General features: G+C 33.8%; 2 protein-coding genes across 35 annotated transcripts in view; one reads left to right on the forward strand and one right to left on the reverse strand.

The window, feature by feature from the left end:
- The window catches only part of FAM227B (family with sequence similarity 227 member B), a 202,323-nt gene that overhangs the window by 63,353 nt on the left and 119,308 nt on the right, over positions 1–19,662 (forward strand). For 3 of the 34 annotated variants that reach the window (XR_011426673.1, XR_011426669.1, XR_011426670.1), the window contains exon 11: positions 829–945. The exons of 29 other annotated variants lie outside the window; for them this stretch is intronic. The gene's annotated coding sequence lies outside the window, so the exon portion shown is untranslated. Of the gene's footprint in view, positions 1–828; positions 946–7,105; positions 7,581–19,662 lie in introns of those variants that run through there. 2 more of the 34 variants (XR_011426672.1, XR_011426671.1) reach the window with 2 other exon arrangements.
- Positions 5,258–19,662, reverse strand: part of FGF7 (fibroblast growth factor 7) — a 58,758-nt gene continuing 44,353 nt past the window's right edge. Inside the window, exons 3-4 of the mRNA NM_001163883.1 lie at positions 7,477–7,580; positions 5,258–6,412 (exon numbers count right to left, since the gene is read on the reverse strand). Coding sequence (NP_001157355.1) covers positions 6,218–6,412; positions 7,477–7,580 — 299 coding nt within the window. The 3' untranslated portion in view covers positions 5,258–6,217. The remainder of the gene's footprint in view (positions 6,413–7,476; positions 7,581–19,662) is intronic.

Genomic DNA, 19,662 nt, shown 5'->3' on the forward strand with positions numbered 1-19,662 from the left:
TGAGTATGATTCTAATAATTATCATGCCAATTAAATAATGTCTATAGCATCCAGTTTAAGTTTCTTTAAAATGGACTGAGAATTCACTAATATCTGCCAAACAATCTGGGTGTGTAATTCTAGATTTTTAGTACTTTTTCCTGTTGTCTTTCCCATAACTAATTTAACATCTAAGTTTTATTCGGTCACCTTTTTCCATTGCTACTCCATAGGCTGCTCTAAGAACTTTGGCTTCCATTCTGAGTAATACGGAAAACAGTTGCAGTTTTGAACAGAGAAATTGCGTGCCCTGAAATATAATTTAACAGAGTCGCTCTGGCTGCTCTGTGTGAGAATGGACTGTGGTGTCTGGGGGGTGCCCTTTGTGCACTTGATCCTCCATAATCATTCCAATGCAAAAACAACTGTAGCTGTCTTTCTAGTGTCTGCATTTCCTTTTAGCCCCAGTTGTGAACAGCAAAATCTGGAGGCAACTAGGAAAACCTGGGATCCAAGAAGCAATGCAGACTTTAGAATCATGTTAAAAAATATGGAATTAGGTGAGAAGCAACATAAGACTTCTCAGAGTGCTAAAGGAAGAAACAAAGAGGAAGAACCAGGCAGAGTTCCTAAAGAGATTTTTCCCTCCATTTAGCTAATTGGTTCTCAAATGCATAGGCACATTAAAATCTCCTGGGAGCTTTAAAAATACCATTGCCTTGGCCCCACCATAGATATACTGATGCAATTGGGGTGGGGCCTAGCCCCCATTATTTAAAAAAAATATATTCCCAGGTGATTCCAGTGTGCATCTAGCATTAAAATTCATTGTTTTTCAATTCTTTTTAGGTCTTTTTATCCTCAGATGGTCTCGGGCAACTTGTGACTGATCGCCCCCACCATCTAAGACAAAACGCTCTATGGCTCGAGAATTTCAACTGGCATCTATGATCTTATTTTCTTGAGGTAGGAGAGTGGAGGGGAGGATTATCTTCAGGTTGGGTCTGAAGGCAGGGTCATTTCCTTCATGTGGAGGCAAAGTGATATTGTTAGTTTTCCAGCTACATTAGGAGTTCTAAGGAGGCACAACTCAAGCTATTAAGCAGTCCAGACTGTGGTTCAAACCTTGTCTCAATTATATCCTGTGTGGAATGGTCCATGGAGTATCCCTCAGGGAAGGATCAAGAGTGTTCCTGTAGAGAATACACCTACTTCATCTTTGCTGAATGACTCACCACTGAAACCCATGAATTACTCTTATTAGGCCCTAAAGACTCTCATCTTGTGGCAGTGGCCTTAAAAACATCCAGTTTATGACTAGTGTTAGGCAGCCTTTAAGATGGCCTCCAATGATCCCTGCTTTCTGGTATTTATGCCTTTGTGTAATTCCCTCCCCTTGAGAATAGGCGAAAGTGATGGGACATCACTTTCAAGAGTAGATTATAAAAATACTGTGGCTTCTGTTTGGGGCATTCTCTCTCAGCCTGATTCCTTGCTCTGTGGGAAACAAATTGCCATGTTGTAAGTAGTGCTATGGAAAGGCCCATGTGGCAAGGAAGTGATGTTTCAAGCCAACAACCAGTGAGGACCTAAGGTGGATCCCTCTCCTGGTTGAGCATTGAGATAATAGATGACTGCAGCCCTGGCCAACGTCTTGATTGTAGCCTTATGAGAGATTCTAACTACAGACACCGAGCTAAACAACCATGCCCAGGTGCCTGGCCACATAAACTATGAGATAGATATTTGCTGTTTTAAGCCACTAAGTTTTAAGATAATTTTTACACGACAATAGATAACTAACACATGGCTGGATTTGTCAAGAGAAAGGCCTGCCATCGTCAAGCTAAATGTTATTATTCATCTCACATTTCAATTATTAAAAAATAAGTTCTGATGATATGAAAGAAAAAAAATTGGGTAAGCTTTCATAAATTCAGTGATGAGGATTTGGAAACTGGAACCACATAATAATCAGGAAGTAAAAGGAAAATATAAGAGGCATCTTCTTAGGTGAAAGTAAATACAGGATTGTTGGGAAGAGACTAGGACTTTATTATTTCTTGCTTCTTGTCAAGTCTCCTCAACTCAAGAGAAGGAAAATTTTCTTTACAAATCATTCAGATTTAGAGGATGAGTGGCAGCATATGTGGGCCTGAAGGAACATCACCTTCATTGAAAGCAGGAGCTTTGTTGAATACAGATGTGGAATAAAGAGTAGCCTGACAACAATGCTGAAACAGTTAAACATGGTTTTAAAGCACTATTTCATATTAAGATACAAACCTCAAACCAGAAAGACCAATTAATAGATGTTCTCTAAAAACTCTTAGGTTTTAGGGTGATCATAGAAATGGTTAAGGCTGATAATCGTCTGGTACCCACAAGTTAGTCACAGTGGCCTGCATCTGTTCTGATAGATCAATGGTATATTCTGATTGACCAGTAGCCACTCATACTTGTCATTAAATATTTTTAATATCACTTCTGTTCATAGTGAACTTTAGATAAAGTTTTGGTTTTCTTTAGCCATGTATCATATGTGTGTAAAGTTGGATTATGAGAGGTGCAGGATCTTGTGTGTCTTATTCATGCCCAAGTATATGGCACTAGCGTAGTGGTGTAAATGAAGCCACGTGATAAAACTTGTACATCTTTCTGATGCATCACTTTTGCTCGCTGGTGTGAATTTCATATTAAAGCAAGCACAGATGTATTATGGAATAAAATGTAAAAATCACATAAGTTCTAAGAGAAAGGAGATTTTCAAGAAATTATGTGTCTTTGGTGGGCCTCTTGCATTATTTCTTAGACTCTTATTCTCTACCTCTACTATTATTGGTATTTCAGTAGAAAATTGTGAGAGGCACTGATTTAGGTTGTTTGTAGTTATAGAATTGCTTTTCCTACGGCTGGTCCCATAGTCTATCTCTGTGTTCTTTGTCACTCTAGAGAATAGAAGAGCAAACTTTAAGAGAAGGAAACTAAGAATTTATTTCCAGCATCCTTTCTCTTCTGTCATTAAGTTGAATTTATAGCCAACTCAAAAGCTGATAACTTATATTATTACTTTTTAATGTAAAAATATTTTAGTCCAGTAATTGCCTTGAAAGTATCTTTTTTATTGCTTTTGTTAACGTTTTAGACTCATTTAATTTTTTCCTTCTGAATTGTTAGAAACCTATGTATTTAACCAATTTTCTCTTTCAAAGAACATTTTAGAAAAGGTTACTCTGTTTATGTAGACATTTGGTGCAATGCTCTCCATTTACAAATAAAGAGGTACATGTAAGAGTTGAATAGGAATCAGGATCGGAAATTGCACCATTTCTTTTCTCCTTTTGAGTCAAATCATCACAGTATAGACTAATCATTGTATATGAAGTGAATTGCCAAAACATAAGTCACATTTGCATGCAAATGTAAAGATTATATCTCAATAGAAATTTTTTAAATGAGACTGCTAATAGTAATAATCCTTATAATCTAAGAGTAGGAAGCACTTGCTAAATGACCTAGATTCTTGTGATGGCTCTAGACCTAACCAACTACATGACTTTGGATGTATCACAATCTCAATTTCCTGGTCTAAAAATGAGTAGGAGGGACTAAGGCCCCTTGCAGATTTAAGATTCTAGAATTCTAAGTATATATAACTAGTGCAGGTTTTGTTTTCTGAAATTTGCATAATAAATGTAAAAAGGGAGGCAGAAACAAAGAATTAAAAGTGTTTCTAGAAACACTGTCAGATTGGATTTACTGCTAAATATTGGTTTGCTTAATTCAGCATTGCTGTGTAATTTGATCATAACTGTAACTCCATAGACAAAGTGTATTTGATCTTAACATAGCTTGATCTTGTAGATATATATGCTATTTCTGTTTAAATTTCCATATAATTATATTTCACTTTAAGTTTTAAAAATGAAGTAAGATTAATCCTATGGATTTTCTTTGATATTCAAACGAATTAATTCATATGAAAAATTGATTATGGACAGACTTTTTGCTAGGCACTAAGAAAACAAATATGAAAAACACAGATATGTTCACAAGACTCCAGTCACAGAAGCCTCATCTAGGAACCTAGGCTAGCAAGGGCCTTGAATCAGGTAACACTTAAGAATATCATTCATAGAATCTCCCTAGAGTGTATCTGAGGAGGGACTGTTCTTTCTAGCTTCCTACAGCCTGGTCATATAGGTGAGCCACAAGAAAATCAGATGAATCTGTTGTTTCCATTGACTTAGACTTTTCATGTAACTCTCACCTATAAGTGTATTACCAGATAATATTTATATAAAATAAAAGGACTTGAATGACAAATACTTTTAAATTAAAACCACCATGGTTAGCATACCAAGGGTTTAATTTAGATAAACGTTGACCATCCATTGATGAACACATAAAGAACGAATGGAAGAATTATGAAGTGGAAATTTATCTTTCTGATAAGCCCATTATCTGTAGCCTGACCTCAAGCCTTCGTGATATTCAGGGCCTCGAATCCCTAACTATATACGGTTGGCCCTCTATATCCACGGGTTCCACATCTGTTGTTTCAACCAACCACAGATGAAAGGCCTGTGATGGTTCCGTTTATTTACATAGCATTTACATTGTATTAAGTATTATAAGTAATACAGAGATGATTTAAAGTATAGGGGAGGATGTGCATCGGTTATATGCAAATGCCATGCCATTTCATATAAGGGACTTGAGCATCCACAGATTTCAGTATGGGTGGGGCTCCTGGAACCAGTCCCCCATGGATACAGGGGGATGACTGCTCTATTTGGGGCATTGTGCTCTTGCCATCTAATAGGAAAACAACTTTCAATGCTGCCATATTTTGAATGGCAGAGATTTCTAGAGATTCAAGAAATTACTAAGTGTAAATATGCATATTTTTAACATATAGTACTTTTCTACTCACAAACTCAAATATAGTCTAACTTTGAAATCCTGTAAGTTCTTTTATCTGCAGTGATTTTACTTGTATGATCCAATTTAATTAACAAGAGCATGTGGCAAAACATATTTAACATTTTTATATTGTTCCCTGTGAGACATCTATTGTAAGAATTGCTGCAGGCTGTCATTTTTGTCTGCCATCCAGGATTTGCTGGCCCAAGTGCTGTGTACTAGACTTGGTGTTGGTCACAAAGGGGAGGAGGAACTTGCAGTGGAGCCAGACGGTTTTGTTATTGCTTTAGAATTAAAAGCATATGAAACAGATACAGCTTATTAAGGTTGTTTTTTTATAAATAACATAAACTTAAATAACAAAACAATAAAGTTCAAATACAACTTAAAATAGAGTTTAATGCTGTAACCACAGAAAAAAAGCATGATTATTTGTGGGAAGAACATTATTAAAAGCCATATTCCCAAATATGAATTATACAAAAGATAGATTATGTTACTTGGAAAAAAAACTTAAAGATTTTTGAATTTTACTTTTAGGGATTATAAAATGTTATTTTGTGGCAAGTGAGATGAAGTACAGTATTATCATCATTATTGCTATTTTATGTACAAGATTTTGAAAACATTCTTTTAGCAATATCCTTACAATTTGAGCAGCATTAGGAATTTTGTTATTATTAATAGGTACAAGCATGTTCTAATCCTATACTTTGTAAAACTGCCTATCTGATTCAATTCCATAATAGAATTTTTGAGAATATTCATTCTTTTCTGATTAGCATTTAAATGGATTATAATTTTTCGCTAGAAAACATTTCAAATACTGCTCACTTTCCATAGTTAGTATTGGCTTGATTATCTGACAAATCATTCCAGCAGCCTTTAGGTCTGACATATTTTACATAACATCATCTGCATTATTATTATTATAGCAGCCATTTTATAAGCAGATAGGAATATTTAAATAATCATCAGATAATCAAATCTAACATACTCTTAAGGGTAAATTAATTTAAGAAAAAACATTACTATTACTAACATCATGATTGTACAACCAGTTTTACAATTTTTTACAACTTTTAGTTACTAAATCTGATTTTTGTGTATATTTTTCAAATCTTTCTTTAATGCAGTCTCTTAAAATAAACATAAATGCGCAAGTCCAGCTTGATCAGTTTTTCAGTAGTTTTCCAGCCTTTCTTGGTTTCTCTAAAAAAAAAAAAAGAGAAAAGAGAAGAAAAAGAGAAAGAAAACAGTCCACTTAAAGAAATCTCCCTGCTGGAACTGGTTTCTTATATACCATATATGATTAAGTTATTGCCATAGGAAGAAAGTGGGCTGTTTTCTGTTCTTTCTTTGTTTTTTTCCCTCTAACAGGAACCCCCTTTTGATTTAAGGCAACAAACATTTCTCCTCCACTGTGTGTCCATTTAGCTGAAGCATATGTGTTGTAATGGTTTTCCAGAATTAATTCTTTGAAGTTGCAATCTTCGTTGCATTCTTTCTGTTGAAACAACAAACAAACAACATTATCCCAATGATTTTTAGAGGGGCTCAATTTAAAAAAGAGTAAGCAGTGATATTTGGAAGAATCAAAACATATCTGACTTTTTCTTGAGTGGGCTTAACAGTTTATTAGATATAGGTTAGACTATTTGCAAAAAAAAAGACATCTTAAATTTTAAAAAATAAATAAAATGATACACATTCAGTTATGCAACAGTTTCAAATACATAGCTTTTTGGCGGTCAGTTGCTGCTATTCTTTAGTATTAGGAGCTATTTCCCCCTAATTAGCAGCTCTCATATTACTATGCCCAAGACATATTCCCTAACCACTCAGATTTTGATATCATTAGCAGAGCCCCTGCCACTAATTGTCACAACTTTTCTTCATTTGCTACTACACTACCTGTGATAGTGATAGAAAATAGAAAGTTAATTTATTTGTTCATCCACTCAACTATTCATGAACGAATAGGTTTAATTAAACTTGTTTTTATGTAGCTAGCCTGTGCTAGGTATTATGCAGGGCTGTGGGAATACAAAGGAAAGTCAGTTGTACTTTATGATAGTGGGATGAACTGTTACATATTTCACATTGTGATGAAGTAGGAACAATGGGAATGCTAATGGTTCAAAGCCCATGATTGTGAGATTGATGTTAATAAATGAACTTTTGGATTTTTTTCCCCAAGAATTTTCATGTCAGCAATGTGCAAATTGGGCGAACTTTAACAAAAAGAGCTTTAATACTGACAGATGGAAATTTTAAATGGTAAGTATCTAAAAATGCACATGGAATTTTAGAACTGGCAAGATCCACTAGAAGTCAGTTAATCCAACTCATTTTACAACTGAAGGAACCAAAGTTCAGAGACCTCAAGCAATTTGTCCAAGGTCACACAGGGAACATTTTTTCTTAATGCTTGAATATAAAATGTTTTAATGAAATTATTAAATTATATAGTTAGAGAGAAATTAATTCTATTTTTACTTTTCAGAAAGGCAAGATGTTTTTGACAAAAATAAGTCTGAAAAATTAAGTCTAAGCTATCATTATAAATACCTTTGCATAGAGTTTTCCTTCTTTGTTCATTGCAAGATAGTATTCACTTTCTACCCCTTTGATTGCCACAATTCCAACTGCCACTGTCCTGATTTCCATGATATCTGCAAGAAATCAGAGAGAGAGATGTCAGTTATTCACCCAGCTTTGCACATTATCCAAGAATGACCATTTGTTCTTATTTCTGTTTCAACTGGAGGTTGTTAAGTTTATTAATGTGATTATTTCCTCAGCCTGAGATGCCCTACCCATAATGCAGACACACAAAAACCAGAGTGGTCCTTATTAAATATGGGGAACGCAAACTGTTGATTTTGTATTTTGTAGAAAAAGATATCTGGATTCAAAGAAATAATTAGATATTTGAATTTAGCTTTTTCTTATCTACAATGACATTTCTAATTTACTATGATATAGTAATAGCTAATGTTTATTAAACTCAAACCTCATGCTAAGGGTTATTCTAGCTCTCTTATGTATTAGCTCAACTACTTTTCACCATAGACTATGAGGCAAGTACTCTTGTTATCTCCAGTTTACAGAGCAAGAAGCTCAGGCACAGAGAACTTCATAATTTGCCCAAATTCTCTCAGCTGCTAAGTGGCAGAAGTGGAATTTGAACCCAGATGATCTGGTTCTTAGTCATTATATAATCCTATCAAACTATATATAATAAGCTAACAGCTTTACTTTTCTACTTAAATTCTATCTTAAAAATTATTGCTAACAGAATATCTCTTGAATATACTGAAATTGAAATTGAACAAAATTCCAATTAAAACAATTGTAAATGATGGTAAACAGAGCCTACTACCTTAAAAAAAGATCAAATATTTTAAACTGATAGTTTTTTGATAAAAGAAAAGACATTTTAAAACCAAATTATGAATCCTGCTCCTATGATATTTTATAACTTTATACCTTTCTAATTAATTTTTTAATCTTTGTTGAAATTGTTTTGTACTACCTTTTTCTTTTATTATATATCTTTCCCTTAAGTGTTGTATTTTAATGACTGATACTAAATACAGTAAAATCTCAAGAAATTTTAAAAAATGATGTGGGAATTAAAAGTTTAGCAAACCTTTTTCTGTAACTGCTGTATAATGACACCTTCAACATGAAGATGCAGCCATGAGACATTCTCTCTCCTGTGCCTAACACGATGCGAAGAAAATTCCAGCTGAAAATTATCTGCATAATTCAAGATTCCAAAAGCTGTTTTCTAAAATATTCATTCAAGGGAAAAATCTGATTTTTTCACTCCCTGCTTTCACTTCATCCTCTTATTTGTTATTTTTGCTTCAGTTTTCCTATCTGGAAAATAAAATTGTTACCCACTTTATTGGGATTAATGTAACCTAGCTAATATTTGCCGTGTGTTTCACATATATGCTGCATTAAGAAACCATTTCCTAGTATACTATGCTTAGCGCTTGTCAGAGCTCATCCAGCTGAGAGTTCTGTAGCTACTCATCTATAAACTGAGGTCTATGAAGAAAATGCAAAGGAATGGGTATTAATCTTTTTAAGTATTTGTGAAGCATTGTCAGAGTGCATAGAACCAAGCTGTAATTTTAGGATACAAATTGATAAAAACAGCCCTGGTTTCTGAACTCCAAAAATTAAAATCTAATATAAACAGCAAACACATCATAGATACACCTTAATTAAAAGAGAATAAACCTAGTTCTGGAAAACACGGGCCTGAAGAGGAGGCTAAGGGAAATTTTAACTATTGCTTATAAGCATATAAAGGATGTGAGGCTGATGCAGTCATGCAACATTCAACAAATCTTCACTGAGAATATCTTCTATGTTAGGCTCAATTCAGAGACAAACCCTGCCCTCTTGGAGCCCTGTAACTCTTCTTCCTGTTCATTAAAGGAAGATCAAAGGGAAATAATTTACCATGCAGCAGAATCCGGTTAGGTTAGATTTGTACTAATACAATGAAGAATACTGAAGAAATTAATTGATTCAACATATATGCAATACCTTTAAAACTGAGTAAATGTATCTATTTAAGGACACATGGAGTAGTTGGTTTCCAAAGATCTTACTGCTATAAAATTTTATGAGGATGTCAATGTTTTCCTTTCCTTCAAATCCCTTCACTCTGGCTATTCCTCCCTTTATTCAGTGTTATATTTTCTCTTATCTGGAAAGGAGAGTACTGATGCACAGGCTTAGGGTATCTTTCATGCTCAGTTGTAATTAGGGAATGGAATCTGTAATGTTTGCTGTCTTTTCTTTTATAGACCAACTGTCCACAAAATACAGCTGTTGAATGATAGAGGTCTTGTTAATTATGATATGTGGACACCTTCTCTTTTAAGTCCAGTCATGATGATATGTTCGTATTGTCCCACGTCCAAACCCTTTTCCTCTGTCCTCTGCCTGTCCATTGCCTACCATACTTTTGTTGCATTCTGACCCTCATTAGATAATGAACATTGTTAACTTTATCCCTCCACATATTGGGGTTAAGGATATAAAAAAAAATCTTTAGATTTTTAACAACCCAGTTAAAAAGTGGGCAAAATATCTGAACAGATATCTCACTAAAGTAGATATACAGATGACATATAAGCATATGAAAAAATGCTTAATCTTTAAAGATTCTACCTTTAACTGTGATGAGGATAGACTTGAAAATGGCAAAGTTCCTGATTCAGTAATATTCTTAGTTGTTTGATGTATGTAAACAATTTCTTTCACTAGGAAATCAACAGATCTAGAAGTAGATTGCTTGGGACAGCGTTAAGTAGTGTTGGCAGAATCAATCGTCCATTTTCCTCAACTTTCTAGTCTGTTTTGCACCATGTGCTGTGCCCTCTTTTATTCAGGAAAACCCAAGAGTGAAGAAACTAAAGTTACCACTCTTGTTCAAGTGCAGAGTGGGCAGTAACGTTCCTACAGATCACAAAGATCTGTAGAAGAATTAACTATGTAAGCTTATGAAATCCTGCCCTCCAAACCAGAAGCCAGAGAGTTGCTCAGAAAATATAATATAAAAATATATAGAGTGCAGATATTGTTAGCTACGAAAATAAGTTAATTTTTGTCTACAGTATATCTGTTGCCTTATATAAGACAAATATAAGAGTTTGTCTTTTTTGTGGATCTGGATTTATGTTTAAGACAAGTTTATCTGTGTAAGTAACAGTAAATTTGTTCCCAAATATGTAAGGCATATTGCATGGGTGCATCAAATTGTTAACATAATGAGTGTGGTAGCATAATAATAGGGTTCAAAAACATGAAAGAGAGGAGCTGGCCCAGTGGTCTAGTGGTTAAGTTCCTGAGCTCTACTTCAGTGGCCCTGGGTTCATGGGTTCAGATCCTGGGTGACGACCTGCACATGGCTCATCAGGCCATGCTGTGGCAGTGTCCCACAAACAAAATAGAGGAAGAACTGGCACAGATGTCAGCTCAGGGACAATCTTCCTCAAGCAAAAAGAGAACAATTGGCAACAGATGTTACCTCAGGGGCAATCTTCCTCACCAAAATTCAATAAACAAATAAATAAATAAAAGAGAGAGATCAGCTCACACAATAGAACATGAAAAAATGAAACAATGTGTCAAGTAAATTGGCCATTTAGCCTTGTTAACAATATTTTTGTCAACAATATCACCAACAATAGTATCTATTTATTACTTAGGATCTCACCCTTACACACGCTAAGGAATATGCCCAAAATGGCTTCCTATTTTTTCCTGTGGTTTAATCATTCATGAATTTATCTAAACCTTTTTGCCTATTTATTATTTAAACCTGTATCACACTTGCAAATAAGAAGTGAACCTTAGTATAAATTGCTATTACTTTTTTAAGAAATTCTCCAGCATCTACTTCCAGAATTTTAGGTGTTCCCCTAATGTATTTCAAAAGTTAATGCTAATTCTTTGTTCTTATTACCAATAGCATTTATGATTTTAAAGTGTTTTAACTTTCCTGTTTGAAAAAATTTACTAAGAATTTATATTTTAGAGCAGTTTTAGATTTACAGCAAAACTGAGGGGAAGGTACAGAGATTTCCCATATACCCACTACAACCACACATGCATAGCCTCCCCCATTATCAACATCCCTCACCAGAATGGTACATTTGATACAACTAATGAACCTACATTGACACATCATCATCACCCAAACTCCATAGTTTCCATTATGGTTTACTCTTGGTGTTGCACATTGTATAGGTTTGAACATGTATCCATCATTATGGTATCATACAGAGTCTTTTTCTTGCTCTAAAAATCCTCTGTTCTCTGTCTATTCATCCCTCACCCTAACTCCCCACCCCTGGCAACCTCTGATCTTTTTACTGTCTCCATAGTTTTGCTTTTTTCCAGAATGTCATATAGTTGGAATCATAGTATGTAGGCTTTTAGATTGGCTTCTTTCACTTAGTAGTGTGCATTTAAGTTACCTCCATGTCTTTTCATGAGTTGACAGCAAAAAGAATTTTAGTGTCTCATCACACAGAAAGCCCCCCATCCCAGCTCCTTGAATATTTCTTTTCCCTGAACCTAAGCTTTATGTTTAAAAGTTTTGAGGGAGCATATATTAATATAAATGTGCTAGCATGGTAACTAAAAATTATTTTAAAGTTGAAAATAAGTGGAGTCAACGGTTTAATGGTTATTAGGTCAATCAGGACATTTAATTTTGTCCTTGACCAAATAAACTTTCTTGGGCACATTAAAACTAAGAATTGGTATCAACAAAGAAAAAAATTTTTAATGTTGAATGTAACTTTTATGATTTCCTGTCAAACCTGGATTGTTGAGTGGGAAATCTTATCCATTATATATTTTTATTACATTTAAGGCTATGTATTCCATTCATTTTATATCATAAAAGTACAACCAAATGCATACATATATACCAAAAATACATCCAGTGTATCCAAAATAAAAATCTCTTAAAACTCAATGATAAGAAAACAAGCAACCCATTTAAAAAGTGGGCAAAAGGTCTGTGAACAGATGCCTCAACAAAGAAGATACGCAGATGGCAAATAAGCATATGAAAATATGCTCAATGTAGTATGTTGTTAGAGGATTGCAAATTAAAATAACGAGATACCACTACATAACTATTAGAATGACTAAAATTTAAAAAACTGACAATACCTATGTGGACACGGATGCAGAGCAAACAGAACTCTCATTCATTTCTAGTGGGAATGCAAAATGGTCAGCCACTTGGAAGAGAGTTTGGTGGTTTCTTAGTGAACACTAAACACTCTTACCATCCGCTCCGGCAATCCTGCCCCTAGGTATTTACCCAATTGAGTTGAAAACTTATATCCACACAAAAACCTGAACATGAATGTTTACAGCAGAGTTTTATTCATAATCAACAAAACTGGAAGCAACCAAAATGTCCTTCAATAGACGAACGGATAAACAAATTGTGGTACATTCATACGTTGGAATATTATTTAGCCATAAAAGGAAATGAACTATCAAGCCGCACAGAGACATGGAGGAAACTTACATGCATATTGCTAAGTGAAAGAAGTCATTCTGAAAGGCTACATAACTGTATGATTCTGACTATATGACGTTCTGGAAAGGGTTAAACTCTAGAGACAGTAAAAAGATCAGTGGTTGCCAGGGGCTTGGGGAGAGGCAAAAAAAGGTGAAAATGTGAAGCATGGGATTTTTAAGGCAGTGAAACTATTGTGTGTGATACTATAATGATATTATGTGTTTATCAAAACACGTAGAACTATACAAGGCAAAGAGTGAACTTTAGTGTAAACTATGGACTTTAGTTAACAATATGTATCGCTATTGGTTCATTAATTATAACAATGTGCCACATTAACGCAAGATGTTAATAATAAAGGAACTGTGAGGGGATGGGGGTGTTATATGGAAACTCTATTATCTACTTAATTTTTCTGTAAATCTAAAACTGTTCTAAAAAACAAAGTCTATTAATTTAAAAAATACAGCCTAGATTTTAATTAATAATATAATATGATTGAGTGTATAGGAAAGTATACTGGCATTTTTTACTGTTCTTGTCTCAAATATGTACTGCATCTGGAGGTTATTATTAATTATTATTAATAAGGTCATTGGTGATGGATTAAGATCTGCTTACCAAGCTGATGACTTCTCTTTGTGATATATGGACAGTTATGAGGAGTAACATTATAACGCAAACATACTTTTGGAAGTGTAAGAAATACAAATGTTCTATATCCAGACAACTACTACACTTGTAAGTGTGTGATATCTCTCAGATGTATTGGGATGGAAAAATAACTGAGGTCCAATAGTATTTTAGAAGCCTGATCTGATGACTTTCATTGTGATGTCATCAAAATATCTGGATATTAATTAAACACATCAAAATTCAGTTAGTGTTTTCTCTTTCTACAGAAAGGTAATTAATGATGCCCAGCAGTAGATGCCAGTTGCTACAAACAACATGATGGAAAATTAATTCAATAGAAATTTAGAAGAAAGAGGTGTTATATACATACTAAGTGATCAAGGGAGGATTTGAGGAATAGATAGAGCTTGAATTACATCTTGAAGGATGGGTAAGGTTGACATAGAATGGAAACATGGAATGGGAACATCATGCTAATTGAGAAAGAAAAGTATATATAAGGCCGTAGAGGCAGATTCAAAAGTCATTTTCAGAAGATTGAAACTAGAGCTGTCTGGAGTAGGAAGTGTATCAAAATAATAGGAGAAAGTGGAAAAGGAGTTGGACCAGATTGTTGAGGGTCTTGATTGCCCATTTAAGGAATTTTAACTTTTCTTTGTATACAATGGGGAGTCATTGGAGGTTTGAAATTTGAAAAATGTCGGGATATAAATTGTGTTTTAGGAAAATTCATTGAATGTGCAGAGTAAGAAGAGAAAAGGACTGGAACTGTGTAAGCCCTGCTTTCTTCCTATGCTAATATTATCACACATTGACCAGTAATGGATTATTATTGTGATTTTTAAATAAGTTAATAAACAAATGCTTTCAAATGTCTCCATTTAATTATTAATACAGGAAGTATCAGTAGTTATAACCCATATGAACAAAAGCTCTTTGGTGTCCTCAATAATTTTTAAGGGTGTCAAGTGGTCTCGAGACTAAAGTGTTTGAAAACAGCTTTTCTAAATTAGTTCTATTTCTCCTGGTCTGTTTGGTTGCAGTTTGACTGTACTTTGTATATTGTGCCCTTGTATTTGTGGGTTGAATGTCTTTGGCTATTCTATATAACTCTCTATATACATGAGTTTATAAATAGAAGCTCCATGGCACATGCATACAGAAATGCTCAACGTGCTCCAAAATGTCTGGAGAATTTCTTAATGATATTTAAGAATATCAACTTGCAAATTATGCTTAAATTAAATAAATAGTAAACTATGTAAAACATTCATGTTTCATCAACTTGGTTACTAGTTTAATGTTAGTATGGCTTTAATTAAAGAGTAAGGCTAAGATATGTGCCATGACTTTTGTACACTGGCACAATTACAAGGATAGCAAAGAATTTTTCTAAATATGTGCTGTATTTTTGACATATTGAAATCCTATATCTCAGTGTTATGTTTTTTACATACCCTGCATGTAATTACTTCAATTATTATTGTGTGTGTGTATTTGTGTGTTTGTTATTATAAATTCAGAAGAATTTCCTTCATAGAACAGTAGATTCTTGATTCTCTCTCCTCTTGTCTCTCTTGGGTATCTTCAGTCCCTCCCTTCCTTGTCTTTTGATTACAGAATCCACTTTCCAAATTTTTCTCTCAATCAGAGCAGTTTTAAGATCTTCATAGATCCTAGGTACTGTTATTTCCTGAGACTACTCTACACAGAAAAAACATTAAAATACATCTGTATTTCTTATTAAATACAATGTTTTATAACTATTTTAAAGTTTTGCATAAATTTTCTTTTGAAATTACTTGGCCTAAGGTAACTCCTTGAATTTACTGTTAGCTATACTTTTTCTGCAAATATTGTACACTCTTGGGAATTCTTGAAAAGTGAAAAAAATATTATCAAGCTGTTTTCAAATGTTAGGGAAAAATTATTAATAAATTTAATAAATAATGAAGTTGGCATAATGGTATTTTTACGTTAAATATTTGCTAATCTCTATTTTTTATTTTCTTTTCAAATTTACCACCAATATCTTAAGTTTAAAGTTGTAAATATGTTTGTAAGCCCTTGAAGTTTTCAAAGGCTCTAGGCTCTGTGCCTATGGACCAAATAAAATGTCCCTGCCCTTAACTCTGAAACCTTTTTGAAAGACTATCCCAGTTCCTTTTCACTTGCACCAAATTTCTTGGACATATAGACTAAATCTCCTCACTTTTCCTCAGTGTAACTCTTGCATTCTAACTTCTGATCTCTTTATTGGCTTTCTCTCTTTAAGACCATCAATGACTGCCTAAGTGCCAAATCCTAGAGTGTTTTCAATAGTCATAAATTCATCTTATGCATCTTTTGATACTCTTGACGTCTCTTGTTCTATTCCTAATCCTTACTGTTTCTCTAATCCTGCACTACTCTGATATATTAATTTATTCAAAAATGATTAATTTTTGTGTTACCATATCTATAGACCTTTTCGATAATTTGTTATATTGTTTTTTAGGTTTAAAAGTCTTCTTTCTATCCCACTGTCTGAAATACATTTTATTCCAGCTTTTATAGTTTGAGTTTTATCAAACTATAAAAATAAATGGTTTATATTTTTCCACAATATCTCTTAAATTAATCTGGAATTAATTTGGTGGTATGGTGTGAGATGAAACTCTAGACTGGTATTTTATTCCTGCAAATAGGTAGCTAGTTATTTCAACATTATTTCTTAAATATTACATTCCTTTTTTTTCCTGATGCAATACCTTTCTTTTACCTTATATCGGCCGTCTTTTTTGTCCCATTGGTGTATCTGTCTGTCTGCTGTATACCCACGTTAATTTATTGTAAGTTACCAATTCTGAAGTGGCTCATTACATTTGTAGGTAGCCCTGATCCTAGGTGTTACTAAATGCCCTTAAATACATCCTCTAAAGCCATGCAGAATATAACATAGCCTTTCAAAGAGATGAAGACATTGGTTAGGCCCCCATCAGGCAAAGCATCCATAATTTCTTCAGCCCTGCCTCATACAGCATAAATTCCAGACTCTTCACCAGCTATATTACTTACTTAAAAGCAGTTTCTTGGCAAGAACTAGATATAGGCATAGATAGAGATAGAGATTGAGATAGAGATAGAGATAGAGATAGCCTACGACAGAATACTTTTTATTATTTTCCTTGATATAAACTATAAACCACAGTAATATATTCTCACCATCTTCCTTAGGAATATTTTTAATCATTTCATTATTTTGGAGTTTTGATATAAAGAAAAATGTGCCTATCAAAAAGAAATTTTATTTCAGATTAATATATTTTTCAAGGTTATTTTATAAAGTTTGTTTAACTATAATCATATTATATATATAAAGACAAATGTCAACTATTCCCTTTTAACAAATAATGAATGCTTCTTTATTTTTTTAAAATTGATTCTGTAGAAAAAAGCATGATTTGTGAACAAATTTCAAAATGACCTTAGATGGTATGTGCAAATTTGAAAATGTATTAAAATAAATATAAAAGTCATAGCATTAAAGATGACAAAACAGACTTTCTTACTCTGATCTGGTTATTAGAATCCTTCTAGTCTATGCTTTAAAAAACTTAGCTCACTTATTTTTTACAATTTTATTTAGTTTCTAAATTATGAGATAGGAGAAATAGTATCATTCTGCTATTTTCAAATAGTGCTCCATAAATAAAGTAATGAAGATGTATAATGACCCCCCAAAAAGTGAAGTCAACTCCAATATGGTTGTCACAATCTTTCCTGCAACATGCAAAATTATGTAACAAATATTTATTGAGTATTTACTATTGCCAGACCCTATTCTAGACACTGGTACTTTACTGATCTGGAGAAGATTATCTAAAAGTGAATTGTGGAGTTATCTTTATGCTTCTTATTAACTTATCTTTAAGGCAATGTCCTTTATGCTTCCTATTCTTAACCAACAGCCTGTTAAGGTTATATTTAACAGTGTATGACAATGAATGAACTTATTCATATAATAGAGATAACCATCATGATTAGAGTAAATGATTAAAGGATGAGTTAACTAAGTCTTGAGCAAATTTATCTCCTCTCTAATTGCCAGGCATCCATATTGATATGTCTGTAGAGGGACTCAAGCGATTCTTTTCTAAAATGGAAAAATATATAATTGATTTTTTGAAAAAATATATAGAAGTTGGAAAAAGACTCTTATGCCTTTAGTGAAATTAATCCCCCAAGCACCTTGGAAACCTCTGCGGGGTGCACATATAATCTCTTGAGAAATGGTGAGTTGAATTTCCTAATTCAACCTAAGATTATGTTAACTATTTTAGAAGGAGTGACACACTGATGGCTTATATTGAGGTTGCAAAATGCCCAGGACTTTAAACTATGAGTAAATCACGTCTCCTACATTTTATTGTCATGCAACTCATTTTTTCACTAAAGTTTGGATCTTTATGTTTCTGTGTAACATTTAGTATTCCTTCCTATCACAATTTTTTAAGTTTTAATTCAGCCACCTCAAATCCTGTTTGTAAATTGACAGGGAATAAATCATAAATAAATGATACATGAGTATTAGAAAATTATTGCGCCCATCATATAAGCTATTTATAAGCTTTCATTTATTTGTCATTGGCAAATTTGAGAGATGTCTTCATCTCTAATGTACAATGTTTTGATGTTTTTTTCCATCTGCTATTAATCATTGCACTCTGTGCTTTTATATACCTGTTTGAAGTTATACGTTTTGATCCTGGCCCTTTTCTCATGAGGCATACTGGGCTTTCTATTCTCTCCTTGTCGTTCCTGCAGTCCTTAAGTCTTCAAGTTTGTGACAGCACAATGTCATTCGTTATATCATTCATTTATTCAAATATGCAGGCATTTTTCTCTGCAACTTTCTGAACAAAGACTATTCATTGTTCCCCAATGTCCATTCTCCTCTTCTTCCATAGCAATAGAATTTTTAGCTGGCTGCACAAAATAAACATTTCCAGTCTTCCTTGCAGCTCAGTGTGGTCACGTGACCAAGTTCTAGCTGATGCTATGCGAGTGTAGTATCCCATGGCAACTCTTAGAAATCTTCCATAAAAGACAGCCAGCAAGAGCCCTTTGTACCTAGTTTTTCTTCCTTTATTCCATCCTCCTGATGGAATATGGTTTCTACCTTGGATTATGAGAACAAAGTGATTGTGGAACAGTGAGCTCAGTGGAGCCTGGAAACTCCCAAATATTTTTGTGGAGCAGAGTTGTCATTTCTTCAGATGTTTACTGGATGGAGAAATAAATGATTTTGTTTAAGCCAAACCTAATCTTAATTAATGCACCTCAATTTCATTTCCTATCAGATTCGTTCTTCATAAAATGCACATAAAAATCCAGAAGCCCATTTTTTCAGTTATTCTAAGCCACCAGCCAGAAAGACAAGTCCTATTTTCAACATTATTGTTAATAGCCAGGTGTTTACTTTCATAGCTTTTTTCACTTCTAAAGTCATGAGATTAAACTAGAGGAAGAAATGAAAACAACACCTGTGCTCTCATGTCTTTCATTTTCCTATTCAGAACTTCAGTGTCACTGGAAATCCCAAGTTTCTTCTTCTTCTGGTGCTGTTATTCATTCCCACATGTGTCAGCATTGAGTTAGCTGAATGAATCGTCACTGGCTCTCCTTTACATGTTGATACACATGTCAGGAGCACCCCGGCCCCCCTAGTAAGCTGTGTCAAACCTGTGTTCAATTGCTTCCTAGCCAGGGCGTGATCTAATTTCAGCTAGCCTTTCTGAATGCTGCTTCTTGTTACACAAAGCATGAGATTCTGTTGTCAATCTTTCAGAAAGATCAGATTCACTATTGTTGGTTAGAACATCATAACTGTTTATTTGTGAAGAAAACAATTTATTGAGCACTTAGCTATGTTTAGCACTCTGCATATTTGTTCTCTTTCTTCTCTGTATCAATTTATTCCATTTGCCATATTCTTAACTATAGTTTGGATTCCCTAGCCTTTTTAGATTTCTTTTTCTTCTTGGCTTCTTTCCTGAATTAGT

This window comes from Equus caballus, chromosome 1 (assembly GCF_041296265.1).
Source record: "Equus caballus isolate H_3958 breed thoroughbred chromosome 1, TB-T2T, whole genome shotgun sequence".
Taxonomy (NCBI): Eukaryota; Metazoa; Chordata; class Mammalia; order Perissodactyla; family Equidae; genus Equus; species Equus caballus.